This window comes from Echiichthys vipera, assembly GCF_963691815.1.
Source record: "Echiichthys vipera genome assembly, chromosome: 7".
NCBI lineage: Eukaryota > Metazoa > Chordata > Actinopteri > Perciformes > Trachinidae > Echiichthys > Echiichthys vipera.
The window spans coordinates 14950980-14968318 of NC_139832.1; the positions used below are offsets into that span (position 1 = coordinate 14950980).

Genomic DNA, 17339 nt, shown 5'->3' on the forward strand with positions numbered 1-17339 from the left:
CTTCCTTTGCGCTAAACCTTCATAAGACCGTATGAGTGGCAGTTTTTTGTGTAACTGAAAACACATTGATGGACATTTAGTCTGCAGTGCCTTTAATGCGCGTGTAGCCTAAATTTACATGCAATTATTTGTTTTTTAAAAGCGGAAACCTATTTATAATCTACCATACATGCTTATATAAACGCAGTTCATGGATGAACAGATATAAATTGGCTGGCACAGTAGGCTATTGTTTCTGCAGTATGCAGGCCCGACGACAAACTTATATGAAGCTGATGATGCATGGGGGGATCAGCTCCATCAATATTCACGTTATTGGAAAGCTGATGGGTCACTGATGTCAGCGCTCTTTGGATGCATGTGCCAGCTGCGTGCGTGCGTGTGTGTGTGTGTGTGTGTGTTTGTGTGTGTGTGGCATCACCTTGGAGGGGTATGTGTGTGTGTGTGTGTGTGTGTGTGTGTGTGTGTGTGTGTGTGTGTGTGTGTGTGGGGGGGGGGGGGTGGAGATCATGCTTTGTCATTGAGGAGCTCAGCAGCAGCAGCAGCAGCAGCAGCGGCGGCTTTCTCCCACTCCGGCACGTCCGACGCTCAGCATGCTGCATCCTGATGCGCTCTCGTCTGCACGCTGTGTGGTTACCTGGATTTACACGGAATTCCCATTCACCGCTTTCACATGACCGTCGGATTGAAGCGGCCACATATTGTTGACGCATCTCAATGTTCGAACCGGAGGAGAGAGGCACGTCCCAAGTGTCAAATAATATACAACCTGTCCTGAGGATGCGCCGTCACTGTTTTGCCTCCAGTGGCACCTCAAGTGTATGAGATTCATGATTCATCCCTGTGTTTCCACGGGCTATCCTTAAAGCGTATTTCTTCAGCTTCCTCAAAATGGAAAGATTCCAGTCTTCCATGCGCAAACGGCTGTACAGCTTGCCGCAAAACATTGGGCAAAAGCCCTTCGTGATTGACGAAGGAGACAACGGCGACAAGGACACTAAGAGGAAAAGTATTCGGCTAAAACATTTGTCCCCTCCGTCTCCCACGAGCAGTTACAGGAGCATTGAGGAGGCCAGGAGCGAAGACTTGGGAAGGGACGTTACTGTGAAGACCAACTTGAACGGGGACTGTCGTTTATTTAGGGGCAGCATCTCCTCCATCACCGGGCGGCATCCTCCCGGGTCAGATCCAGCGGAGCATCGGCGCCTCATCCCCGAGGCAGGTGTCAGCGAGAGTTACCCCGGTGAGCAAAGCCCCGGGGCCCAGCAGCGGGCAACGGGTGGTCTGAGTGGCGCAGCCGGGCAAGAATCTGTGTTTGACCAGTCAAGTTTCATCAAGTTGGAGGGTACCGAGCAAATCATACCCGAGGACGACCGGCTGTACCAAGCTGGCTTCATGCACCGGCAGTTTGGGGCGATGCTCCAACCGGGAGTCAACAAGTTCTCCCTGCGGATGTTGGGGAGCGAGAGGGCCGTGGAGCATGAGAGGGAGCGAGTAAAGTCTGCTGGCTTCTGGATAATCCACCCGTACAGTGATTTTAGGTAATTTATGTGACAGAAAAACCTTTTCTTTACAAACAGTGGTGTCCTACAAGAAAAAAAAAGCAGCGACCCTGGCACACATTTAGGCTTGTTTGGTATACAAATGCAGGAAAACTCATCATTTCTGGAAAAGCCTGATCCTGATGAGACATAAAATACCATTAAATAGGATAAGGCCACTATACACCTAGCACACACCAATACCCTATATAACAGAGTTGTTTTCTTTGATCAGGTGATGATAATTCCATAACATAACAGTTAGGAGGGTCAGCCTGTGCAAAATAGATGTATCATAAAATGAGCTTCAGTAAACCATTCACACCTGAATAGATAAATGGCTTAATTTCTCAAAATGATCCTTCTCTAAAGACTTAGCCACTATTGTACAGGTTATTTTTACAGAGAAAGATTTGATGTAACATAAAGGAGTTGACTTGCATATCGAATCCTCTTAGAAGCGCAGTGACTGGCATACACACATATACATATGAAGGATATAAGTCCCTCTTTTGTTTTTGGCTCAGAGAAGTGTACAGTTGTATTCACACAATAATAGGCTATATGTAATCTAATCAACCAATTGTCTGCACGTTATTCTCCATCTATAAAGTAGATTTGTGCTACCAAACTGTAATTCCCTAATTTACCATCATACATGCACACTTCACATTTCACTGCACGCTGCATGCAAACCAGCACTCTGCTCATCACCGCCATCAAGGGATTTTCATGACATTTAACCTTGAGGCCCACTGTCATCATATTTTCACCGACCAGTTGTGCTCCGATGTGTGTCACTGCAGGTTTTTTTTTTTGCACTCATCTGAATTACACTTTTTTTTTTTTTTTTTATCATTTAGCGAGGGCAATGGATTACAGAGAGTGCAGCAGGGGCTTGGAAATGGGGTAATCAAAATAGGGTAACATAACCATTCGAGATATTAGAAGCACACATCAGTGGAGATTATTAGAGTACAATTAGTGTAATGGAGCAGAGATGGTGTGGACGGGGAGGGGACACGCCGCAAAATGCTGCACACACAGAGAGAGAGATGGAAAAAGAGAGGTTGAAATGAAAAAAAAATTCTGCTGTGAGGAATCAGGACACCCAGCTGTTAACTGTGTATGAGGTGTCATTACTTCTTGCTCGGTCTGGGTCACACTTTGAGCAGGAGCAGGGTTTTGGGCCTCTTAAGGTGAAAATGTTATCCTGCAGGTCCTTTTTAAGTTACAGTTGTAAACCGTATGATTACTTTTGTCTTATGAGACACGATCGAGACCAATCCTGCAAACACTCTACGCTCCTTTGATAACTGTAACAGTTCTGTGCTGACATACTGCGTGTTTCCATGACCACTTGGGCATCAGCTCGGCACAGTGTAACCTCTCCTTGTATCCTTTAGAAACGCAGTCTCTGAGTTGTTCATAGCATAAGTAACTGCTGTCTTTTATTAAAGCTATGCGTGGACACGGCAGGAGACATACTTAACTGGCACGCTGCGTAAATATGGTTAATATGATTGCTGGTGGGTCTGAGCCACAGTACAGGTGTGTGTTAAGCCACTGAGCTGCATGCAGGCTGTTGTGCTTCAGCTGCGCCCTGGCAGCAAGAGATAAGTATCTCTAGTACAAATGTGATCCCTTTTTCAGCTGTCCTGATTGATCTAAGCTTCTTTCACCATTTTAAGCCTTTTTGTGTTCACTTTGCTTGTAACTCCCATCTCTTTGTGCTCTCATGCTCTTTAATGTAGTTGCACTCTGACCCAAATAATGCAAGATTCCTCTCTGGACCAGCAGAGGCCCAGAGACCCCCTCAACAGTCAGCCTTTTGTTTATGGTAACAGATTAAAGCAGCAAGTTGTCTTATCTTTGTTGCTTGAATGCTGCGTGCACAGTCAGCTGATGAGCAATCTAGATGGTCTGCAGGGGCAGTAATGCACTGTCCCCCCGCAGGTTTTTTTTTTTTCGGTCCAGCTGTTCCAGGGTACTGCAGCACGGTGACGTGTGCAGAGCAGTAATGCTAACTACTCAACATCTGGCTGATGGGAGCTGACTTCTGGAGATGACATGGATTCCCAGGAGATAACGATGGATTTAGCTAGAGAGGGGAAGTGCAATTAGGACCAGTGTGTCACCACAGAGAGAAATGGGCAGATGAAGAGAGGAATGCAAATGCTTTGTTTGGCAGGGAACAACAGAAAGCTGATTAGAACAAATGGCCACAATGTCCTCACCGGTTCCCTCTTTTTGTGACGTTCTCCTGTGAAGGTTTGCTGTAAGTCGCTAGAATAGGTCAAACACATCTCTACCGTTGGACGCCTTGTTCCTGGACTCTCATTTGAGCCCAGAAAATGTTACTCTCAGTCAGGCATGAGCAGAAGTTTTTAATTATACCTGTTGACTAGATGGTGAGGCCTTTGCATTCCTTACAACAAGCATTCAGCTCGATACGGCTACTGTATGCTGCCTCACATACTCTTTAAGTACCCTCAAGAGGTGTAATGCCTGTGTCCTCACAGGTCTGTATGGTGTCAGATAAGTAGCACTCATTTGATTTTGTTGACTAATCTGTCAGTTGATTTCATTGACAGATCTGTTAAACTGAGTTTCTCCACAAATGGTGCAAAAGCACCACTTTACATATTGTGTTTACCAGAAATGTGCTCATACATTTCTTGGAAATAAGTCATTCAGCCTGAAAAAAATGACCATTGGCGACAGCCCTACAGGTAACTACTAACTATTTTGTATTTAGCTGTTGGCACATATTTGATAGATTTCTTAATGAAGCTATGAATTTGAATGTCAATGTTTTGCAATACTTAAAAAAGCAATTTGGTGAGTTAACTGTAAACAACTAAATGCAGCCCCTTTTTCATGCAGTTATAGATCAAAGCAGTTCTGATGCTGACTCTTTAGGATTTAGTTAGTCGTGAAAATCAATACTTCCTCATCAGATACATTTCTATAACCAATTTTCCTTTCCGTCTCTGTGGCCAGAAGGCCCGTATTGCACTGAAATCGAGTGTTTTCTAGTTATTTTCATTATTGATTAATCTGGTGTCTATTATCTTGATTGATCATTTTGTCTGTAAAATGTACAAAAATTGTATAATTTCCCAGTAGATCAAAGATATTCAGTTAACTATAATATATGACAAAGAAAAGCATTTAGTAACTGGAACCATTTTGCTTTTCTTCATTCTTTAATCTCCAACAAAAGACATAAAAATGTATATATCATTTTTAAACCCCTAAAAGACTTTGGCTTGCTGTTAACTACAACATGAGTTATGTGTGTGTCCATTTGGTTCAGGTTCTACTGGGACCTGACCATGCTGCTGCTGATGGTGGGAAACCTCATCATCATCCCCGTGGGTATAACTTTCTTCAAGGACGAGCACACGCCACCCTGGATCGTCTTCAACGTGGTCTCGGACACGTTCTTCCTCATGGACCTGGTCCTCAATTTCCGCACAGGCATCGTGAAGGAGGACAACACAGAGATCATCCTGGACCCGCATCAGATTAAGATCAAGTACCTGAAAAGCTGGTTCGTGGTGGATTTCATCTCCTCCATACCTGTGGACTACATCTTTCTGATTGTGGAGACACGCATCGACTCAGACTTTTACAAGACGGCCCGAGCCCTAAGGATCGTCCGGTTCACCAAGATCCTCAGTCTGCTGCGGCTGCTGCGCCTCTCCAGACTGATTCGCTACATCCACCAGTGGGAAGAGGTAGATCCTGCAGGGACAGGCTCTTTCGACCTTCATATAAGACTTCAAATTAACTAATAGAGCTGCAACAGTTAGTTTAGTACAGCAATTACTTGACAGAAAATGAATCTGCAGTATTTTTAAAGAAAAAAAGCGAAAGAAAACATCAGCCCCCATTATGTTAAATAGTAAACTGAATATATTTGGGTTTTGAAATGCTGATTGAACAAAATAAGTAATTTAAAGTTACCACAATGCCTTGAGAGCCTGTGATTAAGCAACATTATCGAACAAACAGATTAATAAATGATGAAAGTTATCGTAATCGTTCCTCTGACGGAAATGTTTCCCTTGCATTAGCAGTAACCTTGTCTGGAAAGTACTGTGTATTTTAAAAACAAATGTATACATTGTTAAAGCTTTAGAGTTCGTTGTTACTTCCCCTCTGAAGCTCACACACAATCATAACATATATTTTCCTGCATTATCTCAGTTTTATAATTCCAACTGGCTGCACTCCCCATAGGCCATTAATGTTGCCTGCAGATAATTACATAACATTGAAACAGCCTCTGGTGGTCTATAGAAGATTAAGAACAGCCTTGTCTGGTATAGGACCCCCGTGTCCATCGGCCAACAAAGCACCTTTTGTATATTTCAAATCCTCTGATTGCGTGAGAGAATTGGAATATCATACATTTATGTACAGTGAGATGTGTTTTCCTTGATTCAGTTTTCATGAATGCTGATAATCTGTGTCACAGGTTTTCCATATGACGTATGACCTGGCCAGTGCCATGGTGCGCATCATGAACCTGATTGGTATGATGCTGCTACTGTGTCACTGGGATGGCTGTCTGCAGTTCCTGGTTCCCATGCTGCAGGACTTCCCTGCCGACTGCTGGGTCACTAGAAACAAGATGGTGGTAGGTGGTCTAGTTGTACTATGAATAATGGGGTCCTGCATGAACACAGACTTTTCTTCCAAGTTAGAATCATTTTAGTTGTTTGGCATGAGAGATTTCTTTTGTATTGTACACACACACACACACACACACACACGCACACGCACACGCACACGCACACGCACACGCACACGCACACACACACACACACACACACACACACACACAACACACACACACACACACACACACACACACACACACACACACACACACACACACACACACACACACACACACACACACACATACACACACACACACACACACACACACACAGAGTCCTGATGAAGCAGAAGAGCTGAGAGCTTTAAAGAGCTTTTTTTTATTATCAAACTCTAAATACATAATGTTTAAAGGTGTTTTTTTTTTTTTCAAACTTCAACTTCCTATTTTTGTTATTGATATTTAATAGAAATTTAGGGGCTTTAAAACTATAGACAGTTTTCATATTCAAACCTGCAACAATTAGTCGACTGACAGACCTGGCAGCTATTTTAATAATAATTAATCGTTGCAGTCACTTTTTAAGCAAACACATTTACATATACATAACACAACATAAACATTCCCTGGGTTTCAGCCTCATTTCTTTGTCATACATGATAGAAAAGCAAATATCAAACAAGATATTAGAACACATCACCTTGTGCCACAATACAATAGGCAGATTAATTGATAATGAAAAGATTCGTTAGGTGCAGCCATAACCATGTTCAAATATTATAAAGGAGCTTTATTAGTTACAGCTCTGAATATAGAATATAATGATAGGTATACTGGCACTTGTAATAGACTTGAGCTCCTCAGTAGGGTTCTTCAAAGCCAACAAATTTGGAAAATAAAGGTGTCGTCTCCCGTGGTCTTGGGAATCAACTGTCAAAAGTGTGCTGCAGCATTAATGTTGTGCTGATAAACTTTCTCTTTCCTCCTCTTCGTGTCTTACAGAATGACACTTGGGGTCAGCAATACTCCTACGCTCTGTTCAAGGCCATGAGTCACATGCTGTGCATCGGGTACGGCCTGTACCCCCCTATTGGCATGGCTGACGTGTGGCTCACCATCCTCAGCATGATTGTGGGCGCTACCTGCTTCGCCATGTTTGTGGGGCACGCGACTGCACTCATTCAGTCTCTGGACTCCTCCAGGAGGCAGTATCAAGAAAAGGTTGGTGTTTTTGATCTGCATGGCTGATATTTGACAAAGAAAATCATCTTCCTTTAGAAGGAAGAGAGTAATTCTGTTTTATGCTACTTTAAACTTGTACTCCACTACATTTATTTAACAGTTTTATTAAAATCCCACTCCAGACATGTTATAAATTATGTAAAAACTAGTCTGCTATGATTAATATTTTGTTTAACATGGATTTCCCAAATAGAAAGTAAAAAAGATGAAAAAAAAAGATGGAGCTGGAAGCACATGAAGAGATTATGAATGCAGGACTTTTACTTGTAATTATTTTTTGATTGTGATTTAGCTGGCTCTGGGTAACCTCCTGGATGTAGCCTTGAAATCCACAAATTTGCCAAACTCAGTTTAATTTGCTCTGGGAGATACGTACGTCTTGCTCCTCTCCCGTGCAGACATATTTTACACTCACAGCTCACCAGTCTGCAGGTCTGTTCAGCGCAGTTTTTCAGGCTCACGGAACTCTGGTCAAACTGTGAAACTAGACAGCGCTGATCAAATATGACTCGTTATTCTGTCACTGTGTTACCTATTTCACATTAAGACATGTTAGTGTACTGCTTAGCTGTAATGTGAGAACGTTTCTTACCCACTTCTTCTCCACTGAGCCAGCATTGCCGTTTTGCTGCTTTGATTGGTTGTAGTCTATCCAGTTGTGTCCAGAAGCATTTTGCACCGTTGATAAGACGCCTTGGAAATCAAAAATGAACTGAGAAGGCCCAGACTAATAAGCATACATTGTCGCCCTGTAGAAACGAATCTTGCAAGCCACACACTTGAAGTGTTAAACAAAGAGCCTTAAATCGGCATGGTGTGTGTATTTTACATGACCATAGAGTTGTTGTAGAAGATGGATATCCGATTTGTAAAGCGTGCCATCTAAAGTGATTGCAAAGGGTCCAACACTGTGAATTTGTTTAAACATCATCATCCCTTGATGCTCAATTCGAGGTACAATAAAGGAGGCTAGTTACCTGAAGGAAGACTCCAGTTCTTGTGTGTCTTTTTCCTTCCATAGAGCCAAATAAATTCCCTGATTAATAACCGTATTGTGAAAACAGTGATATTTCCCCTGACAATAATCATGGAATAAAAATCTCATATTGTGGTGACATTTAAGTTCAGGATTTAAAAACTTATTCCACGAAGTTCAGTTTAAATGGTGACGATGATACGTATAAAGTATTTGCGCGAATTTTCACTCATCTACCATAAATCTTTCTTTGTTGTGAATTGTGAACACAGAAAAAGAAAGAAAACTGGAGAGAGTTAAAGAACTAATTAATAATAGCAGTACAGCGACTTCCATCAGGACATAACTCACATAGATTGGGTACACGGCCCATTCGTGGTGCTGTGCTTGTAGAGTACACCGCTGAAGGACACAGTAGTTAATGTTATTAGCTGCAGCCTGCAGAGTGCAACTGTATTTGTCAGATGGGACAGAGGCACAACATCACTCAGTGGACAGGTTTCACAGATGGCCTGACAGTTGACTGTTAACATAATGAGACACATTATAGTCCACCTCTGAGCCAACACATCAATCACTTTAATATATTCATTTTGACATGACTTTGCATTTTCTCTTGCAGTTACATTTCACTTACAGGCGCAAGTATTTCTGTGGCGGTCGTTCACTTAAATACTTTTAATATTAGAATAATATTATGACTGTATTCATTGGACTGGTGTTTGTTGTTACAGTATAAGCAGGTGGAGCAGTACATGTCCTTCCACAAGCTCCCCGCCGACATGCGCCAGAGGATCCACGACTACTACGAACACCGTTATCAGGGCAAGATGTTTGACGAGGAGAGCATTTTGGAGGAGCTGAATGAGCCACTGCGAGAGGTCAGAAGTCATCTACCTTGTTGTTGTTGTTGTTATTGTTGTAGTTGTTGTTGTTGTTGTGTACTGCTGAGACATCATAATGTTGGCTTCAATGTCTATCCCAACTAAAACACTTGAGTTTAACTCTTTCTGCCTAGAATGTATAAGCAGTATTTAGCATAAATAATGTTTCACTGTTTAAAAAAACAATACATAATAATACATTTTATTTATCTTTATTCTTTCATAAAACTCAAGATCACCTTGCATGAACAAAAAAAAACAGATAGACAGGCAGTAATAAACAAAACAAACATAAATGCAAAGCAATAGACAGCAACAGACTTATACGTAGTAAATACTAGAAGATTACTAAAATATCTAAAAGTTTACACAACATATAATGCAGATGTTAGCAGATATAAAAGTATTTCTCAACAACTATAACTCGCCCAGCTGTGGGCATCAATAAGTGGAGGCTGTTGTATAAATGTGGTACAACACAGCTGTAATAGTATAAAATACTATTCCTCATAGGACATCTGCTTATTAAAAATGACTAAGCACTAATAACTACTTTGAAATGTCCTTATATCTGTTTACAACTACAGTATTTTGTCATAACCCAATAATTTTTTTTAATATAATGTGTATATATGCTAAATATGGGGAATTGTGTTATTATTATTATATTATTATTATTTATTTATATTGTTTTCTCTGCTGCAGTTATGTGAATTAATAAAGTGAGAATCCTCGATGTAAATGGTTTACAGTTAATTATTATGCCTCTCTTACTTTGCACGATAATGTTAATAGTCATGTAATCTGATTAGTAATGGCTGGAGACTTTATGAGGACACAGGATCTCATTAACAGAGCACTAAGCCGTTAACCGCCCTGCTTTTATAATGATTGAAATGTACACAAGTATTAACACCTCAACTCTTATATCTGAAACACTTTTTTTGTGTCTTCTGCAGGAGATTATCAACTTTAACTGTCGTAAGCTGGTGGCCTCCATGCCTCTGTTTGCCAACGCTGATCCGAACTTTGTCACCTCCATGCTGACCAAACTGCGCTTTGAGGTCTTCCAGCCGCGCGACTACATCATCAGAGAGGGAACCATCGGCAATAAGATGTACTTTATACAGCACGGCGTCGTCAGTGTCATCACCAAGAGCAGCATAGACACCAAGCTGTCCGATGGCTCTTATTTTGGAGGTAATGTCTGCACACAACCTGCGGTGTGGACTGCATGCTAATATATTCTCTGGCTGGCACTGAGTCAGTTTAAATGTATGTGAAGGAGCTGATAGGATGATTTGTTTTGATTTATTTTTGCTCTGGCACTCAGCAGATTAACTTCCCTGAATATTACAGCTGGGAGAAACTGTCCACATCATCTCTTTAAAAGGTCAGGACTAAGAGGAGCAAAGCTTTGCGATCTTTGATTCCATCTGTGGGGTTTTCCCCCTTTTGATAAGGCCATATTTAAGGCTGGAATCCACAACTTTTGTTTTACGTCGCCCCCCAGGAAAGTATAAAAATATAATTTAATTTACTTGCATTTGCAAAGTCAAGTGGTGTACTCTGACAACCCAAACAAGTATTTATAACCACATTTTAGTGTTTACTCGAGCATATTTGACACAAGAATGATATGGTAATCATGAAGCATTCTATATTTTGGCTTAAAGCTACTCCGCAAAGCTGAACACACATATACACACACACACACACACACACACACACACACACACACACACACACACACACACACACACACACACACACACACACACACACACACACACACACAAACACAGATGTGAAAATGAGGACAGGAACTGTGTTAGGGAGAGAGCGAGTGTGTGAGTCTGTGTGTGTTTGTGTCTATATCCTCAATATGTCTGCCCTCAAAAATATGTCTACTTTTTTTTTTAAATGCCGCATTATTTTTATTTTTCTGATCTGGCACGACAGATGAGGTCAGGACAAACTGTAAGCTGCAGAAATTGCATTAAGTGCTCCATCTGTGGGGTTCAGAGGCATGAGTCTTTTCATGTTTTATCGTCTCACACTAATAATACTATTTTTTCGTTTCCTTTTGTGAATGGATCTAACATGATAGAAATGTTGTAATGTATCACACAACTTGTATGGGAAAAGTGAAAAATCATCCTATATCACTTTATATTAATTACCCATTAAAAACAAATCTCTGACTTGCACTACGCAGGACGTGTTTTAAAGAAATAGTACACATAATTCAACTTTTTTTCCCCTCCCACCCTGCAGAGATCTGCCTGCTGACCCGGGGCAGGAGGACAGCCAGCGTGCGAGCAGATAACTACTGTCGTCTGTACTCTCTGTCGGTGGACAACTTCAACGAGGTGCTGGAGGAGTTTCCCATGATGAGGAGGGCCTTTGAGACCGTGGCACTGGACCGCCTAGACCGCATAGGTGAGAGAAAACCTGTATATAAGAGCCACATTCAGGTTTTACGGTCAATTATTTTTCATTATCTTAGCGTTTATATTCCACTTTGCTTGCTTCTTCTCCATATATGACATTTGATGCCGGTCTAGTTTCAATAAGAGGAATCATATTTTATTATATGTTATTGGTTGTACACTAAGAAACTGAGAAACCTACAGTGATGTGACGGCATCTGCATCTGCTCACAGAACATGTCACGTTTAATATGAAATATCAAAAGAAATACTTGCACTCAACAAATTAAATGTAATTAATTAAGTAAATCAGGTAAACATAATTAATGCATCAATAATCATGCATGAATGAATTAATGCAATACAAATAATTTGTATACTCAAACAAATCCATAAAATATTAACCAAATTAAATTTGAAAAGTCCATATTTTAACTCACATATTTTTGTCTTTGCTCTGCACTCTGTAATGGTTTGGAGGACTGACAGGACTAAGGGTTGCGATTTAAAAGAAATACATGCCCATTTGAGTCTCTAGTAGAAGTTTATAGTTCATCAGCACCATTTTCTAAATGTGACTAAAAGTGTCTTATCAAGTTCTTTCTATACAAGGGACTGTGGATTAATTAACAATTTTTTGCTCTCATCTAGACGGAGTTTTGGATCCCACTCTGTCTTTACTGTTTCAGCCACACTGCCCATTGTAACGCCTCCCATGTAAATTGGCTGCTGATATGTAGATATGTCATGTTATGCTATCGCATTTAAACCCTCCAGTTAAGAGAGGCAAGGCTGTGGTGCTGATGAGTTGTCCTTGTGACCTTATTTGTATTTTCTTAACAGGGAAGCGGAACTCTGTTCTTCAGAATAAAGTCCAGCATCACCAAAGTTCAGGCACGCTTAACTTCCAAGAGACCGAGATCATCCAAAGAATAGTGCAACATGACCGTGACATGGCCCAGTGCACGCAGCTGATCCAGTCCAGCCCGCAGAGCCTACACCACGTCCCCGCTCCCCCGTCGCCCACCCCGGTTATCTGGGCCCCGCTGGTTCAGGCTCCGCTCCAGGCGGCTGCTGCCACCACCCCGCTTGCTCTGGCCTTAGCCCACCACCCCCAGCTGCCTTCCATCCTCTTCCACCATCCTCTGACACCGGCCCCCCTGAAGGACCCCACCAGCCATCCAAAGAGAGTCCATGCTGGAGCAAACGTGTTCAGTGGCTGTGGTTCAGGGCCCAGTTCTCCTGCCAGCTCCAACCTATTCAGATCTGGGATTGAGACTCCCACACTGGCGTCCCTCAGGGCACAGCATCTCACTACTGGGCCTGTGTCACCCACGCAGACGTCCCAGCCCATCTTCACCAGTGGCCTGCAGCCTCTGGCCCCTCCGCCCTTGCACCAGATCCCGCACCATATTCCCCACTCTGGCATGGCCTCAGTCTTCCCCATCAGCCAGGCCACTGTCTCCTATGCCTGCTCTGCACAGCTCCACCCTCAGCCCTTCCACGGTGCTATGACCACCCCACCACACCCGATAGGTTTACTCCAGCAGGGGGTGCCAGGGAGGTTGTCAGGGAGATTCCCAGCCCCCTCCTCTTCCACCATAAACCCTCTCATCTCCAGCTCAGTCGGCCCCATACTAAGCCAGCTGCAGCAGACCTCTCACGCCACCGTACAGCAGATGGGGTACAGTCATGAGAGAGCGGGCGTGACATCCAGTGGTCGGAACTTTCCATACTTTCCCTTCATCACTAGCACTCGGTCCTCCACTGGATTTATTCAACCAGGTTACTCGGTCAGTGCTGGGGCCGCATCCTCTCTGGCACAGCAAAGCCTCGCAGGTCTCCAATCCGTTTTCCTCCCCCAGGTTCTCCCTGAGCACTCGGCCCTCGCCTCCCTGGCCCAGTATGGCTCCGCCGAAGCCTCGCCCTGCTACACGCCTCCTGTCCACAGTCCCAGCATACAGAGCCCTGTGAAAGGAAGGACAGTTTACCACAGTGAGCTCCCCAGCGCTGTGGACTTTCACAGCCCACTAACCCCTCAGACCTCATGCCCTTCCAGGGTTGCCTGGACCCCCAAAGAGAGGGCTGAGTCCTCGGTGGATCTCTTTACCCAGGAAATAAAGACTATCTCAGGCTCTCACAGCTCTATACACCAGGAAAGGCCTTTGGCCATGAGCGTCTCCTCAGAGAGGGTGGCAGGGGCATCCAGCCCCTTCTCCTCCCCCATAGCTGTCAGTAAACCATACAGCCCGATCCCGGGTCAAGTTGCTCCTATCAGTCGGACACATTCAGGGCCTGAACCTCAGAACGAGTCCATTGGCGTTCACTCACCGCACACTAGATCCCCTGCTAAGATGTTAGAGACCGAACACAAACAGTCCAAACTTCCATCCAACTTGTGAGGTTCAGACACACCCTCCTTTAATGCCTGAACAAACGGGAGTTCCCCTCCTGCTTGGCATTATGGTAACCACTACTTTGTCAAATTTTAAGTTGGAGGGTGTGTTATACCAAACAGATTGAATATCGGTTGTTTCATTTTTAATCAGACTGAATGGATCAAGGATAATTATGGACAATGATGTTTTGTTTTTTTTACAGGATATTGCATCTTTGAATATTGTAATAAAATCCCAAACCTATTGATGGGTATATACTGTATATCACCTCATGAAAATATCAATTGTTCTATGTATTGTATTATAACCACACCGTGTGATTTGTTTGAAGTATTTTGTTTAAACCCCATTGTCCATTCATTTTTGTGTAACCTTTTAGCTACACTCGTTAAGTTGGAAATTTGTCCACAACTGTATCCGGTTATGGTTGAAACCAAAAATTATTGTCCTTTTTTATGTCCCTTCCCACCACAGAGTGTGTTGTGTGAATGCAAGGTTTCTAAGAGATTCGAGGAGAAACAGACTGTGCACTTTGCTCGTTTCAGAGATCACCTAATGGTTTGATGACGGCACGTCTTCCAAGATAGCGTTTCAGCAATATTGCACACCCAAATGGGTCACATAAATCAGATCAAACTCAAAGAACTGAAGTAATGAATGTAATGTAATGTTTGTCTGTCTGAGTGGGAGAAGCGGGATTCATTTTTGAAAGTGTTGAACTCAAGGGTGATGATGGTTTTCTGTAGAGTACTGGAAATGCAACCAGTTTCAGAGACAACGCACATTTCCACTGTGAAGGCTGATGTCAACTCATTTCAGTCTGACAAAACCTTGGGTATGGAACATTTGTTTGTGTGCCATCAGCATAGTATGCAATAATCTCTGTTTTTTATGGGTATGCAAAGGTACTGTGAATCGAAGCACTTGAGTGAGATTCTGTTTTTAGTTAGAACAGATTAAAACGAGAGTGTGTGGATAATCGAACATCCGGAAACCAGCAATGCACTGAGACTGATCTGAATGTTTCTTGCACCAGTCAAAGGGCTAAAAGCAGTTACTTGGAAATGTGGTTAACAAGAAACTCTGATGGGTCATATTGCTGCATATTTACCTCTTTGATTTTACATAATTTGATTGTAAGATTTGACATCTGTTGTTGAACAATTGCTGCTTTGTGATGCTATGCTGACTCAATAAGAGGTATCACTGACTGCTTTTTTTTAAACAGACTCTTAGATCGTTCTACTTGTTATCAAGTTCATGTGTTTTAGATGCTTCTTCTTTCTCTCTCTGTGGCCGGCAATGAACTGTGAGCAGGTCAGCAGGTCAAAACTGTAGGAGGATCCCGTCCGGTGGCTTTAACTGCCTGGTTACTGAACCTGAGGGTTTTCTTTGACTCTGACGCCCCCGAGGGAAGAGAGATACTATCAGTCACTATCCAGTCACTGCCAATGGGCTCGATCAATCCCTCATTACTATTCTCCTCCAACCCCGCGCCACCACACCACCTGCCGGAGGCTTCAGCTCGGGTGTAAGGTTACTTTCAACTTAAAGGTGTGTGTAGGAGAGGCGGTGTCTGTCATTCATCTATTTATATATTTATTTCTCATTTTTGATGACTTTTAACCAACAAATCTGAGAATTCCATCACCTATGTACGTATGTTAGGCATATTTTTATTTTAGCAACTTAATTCAGTGCAATAAAATAACATATGGTCAACGATGCTCGTCCCAACTGTTGATTTCTTTTCAAGAGTAGAGAGTGGCATGTAAGGAGAATCTGATAAAACGCTGGTGAAGTTTCAGACTTTAAGCCGGATTATGAATTGAGAGCCGCTTGGTGTTGTTCAGTGCCATCATTCAAAACAGCCAGGAGTGCAAGCTACGGGACTTCACCACAAAGCAAATTATCTGCTGACATGGAGTTGATAACTGTTCCCTGTCCTTTAATAACTCCACTCTTTTGAAGATTGCATTATTACATAAAAGTCTGAGTGCTGAACATTTACTCAAGTATTACTCAAGTAATATCTTTCTGATATAATATCTTCATTTATATAACATTTATCCAAACCAAGTTACAAAGAGCTTCAGATAAAAGCAGAAAAGTAAAAACACAGCAATAACAAAATAACAGAACTACATAAAATAAAAATAGTAAAAACAAAACAGAATATTCTATATACACACACACGCACACACACACACACACACACACACACACACACACACACATATATAAAGAATCAGGAGAAATCAGGAAAGGCAATGTGATAAAGGTATGTTTTGAACTTAGATCTGGAGGAAGACACTGACTCAGCCTGTCGTACCGGACAGGGAGATACTTGTACTTAGTAGTAAGTATCTCCCTGTATTTCAATTTAGTATTTCAATTTTCTGCTACTACTGCTTCAGAGGGAAATATTGTATTTTTTACTAGACTGCATTTATTTGACAACTGTAGTTACTTTGCAGATTCAGATTAATATTACAAAATATAATGGACTAATAAATTATGATGTGTTATTGATGAAATTCCAAAGCTACCTTGCAGTGTATGAAGTCAAAATATAAACTCCATCTTTACCAGCTTCAACGTTAAAAGTGATGAGCATATTATGCATATTACATTTGTGCTTCTTGTGCTATGTATTTTGGATTATGCTTATAGTTTTCCAAATTATAAGTAAAAGATTACCTCATAGCAGGACTACTAACTTTTACTACTAACATTATTTCAACAGCATGGGAGTGCAACTTTTACTAGGGTAAAAAGGTATTGAGTACATCTGCCACAACTGTCTGTAATTTTTCCATTTAAGTCTCTGTCCGTTGTTTCCTGTCATCTCCCCACAATGCTATCTAATGGCCAGTGATGGAAAGTAATTAAGTACATTTACTCAATAGTAAGTACTGTACTTTACTACAAATTAGAGGTAGTTCTACTTTATTTGAAAACTTCCATTTAATGCTACTTGATATTTCTACTCCCCTACTTTTCAGAGGGAAATGTTGTTGTCATTTATCTAACAGCTTTAGTGACTGGTTACTTTACAGTTTCAGGTTAACAATATAAAGTAACATTATGCATTATTGATTCATTTCTGGTGGGAAAATCCAAAGCTACCCCACAGTAGCCTATACTAAGGCTTAGCCCTACCTTCACCCCATTAAAGTGATGAACACACTAATGCATGAGTTATTATTATACAATGATATCATATACACCA

The 17339-nt window shown here is 41.9% G+C and overlaps 1 protein-coding gene across 1 annotated transcript; it reads left to right on the forward strand.

The window, feature by feature from the left end:
• Window positions 1-891: 891 nt before the first annotated feature.
• LOC310949313 (potassium/sodium hyperpolarization-activated cyclic nucleotide-gated channel 4-like) lies at window positions 892-14110 on the forward strand (the record flags this gene model as incomplete). Its single annotated transcript, XM_083916716.1, has 8 exons — window positions 892-1541; window positions 4861-5284; window positions 6028-6189; window positions 7177-7395; window positions 9127-9273; window positions 10236-10476; window positions 11554-11718; window positions 12552-14110. 8 exons carry the CDS (start codon window positions 892-894, stop codon window positions 14108-14110), a joined length of 3567 nt encoding a protein of 1188 aa, XP_083772842.1.
• Between the last annotated feature and the right edge of the window lie 3229 nt (window positions 14111-17339).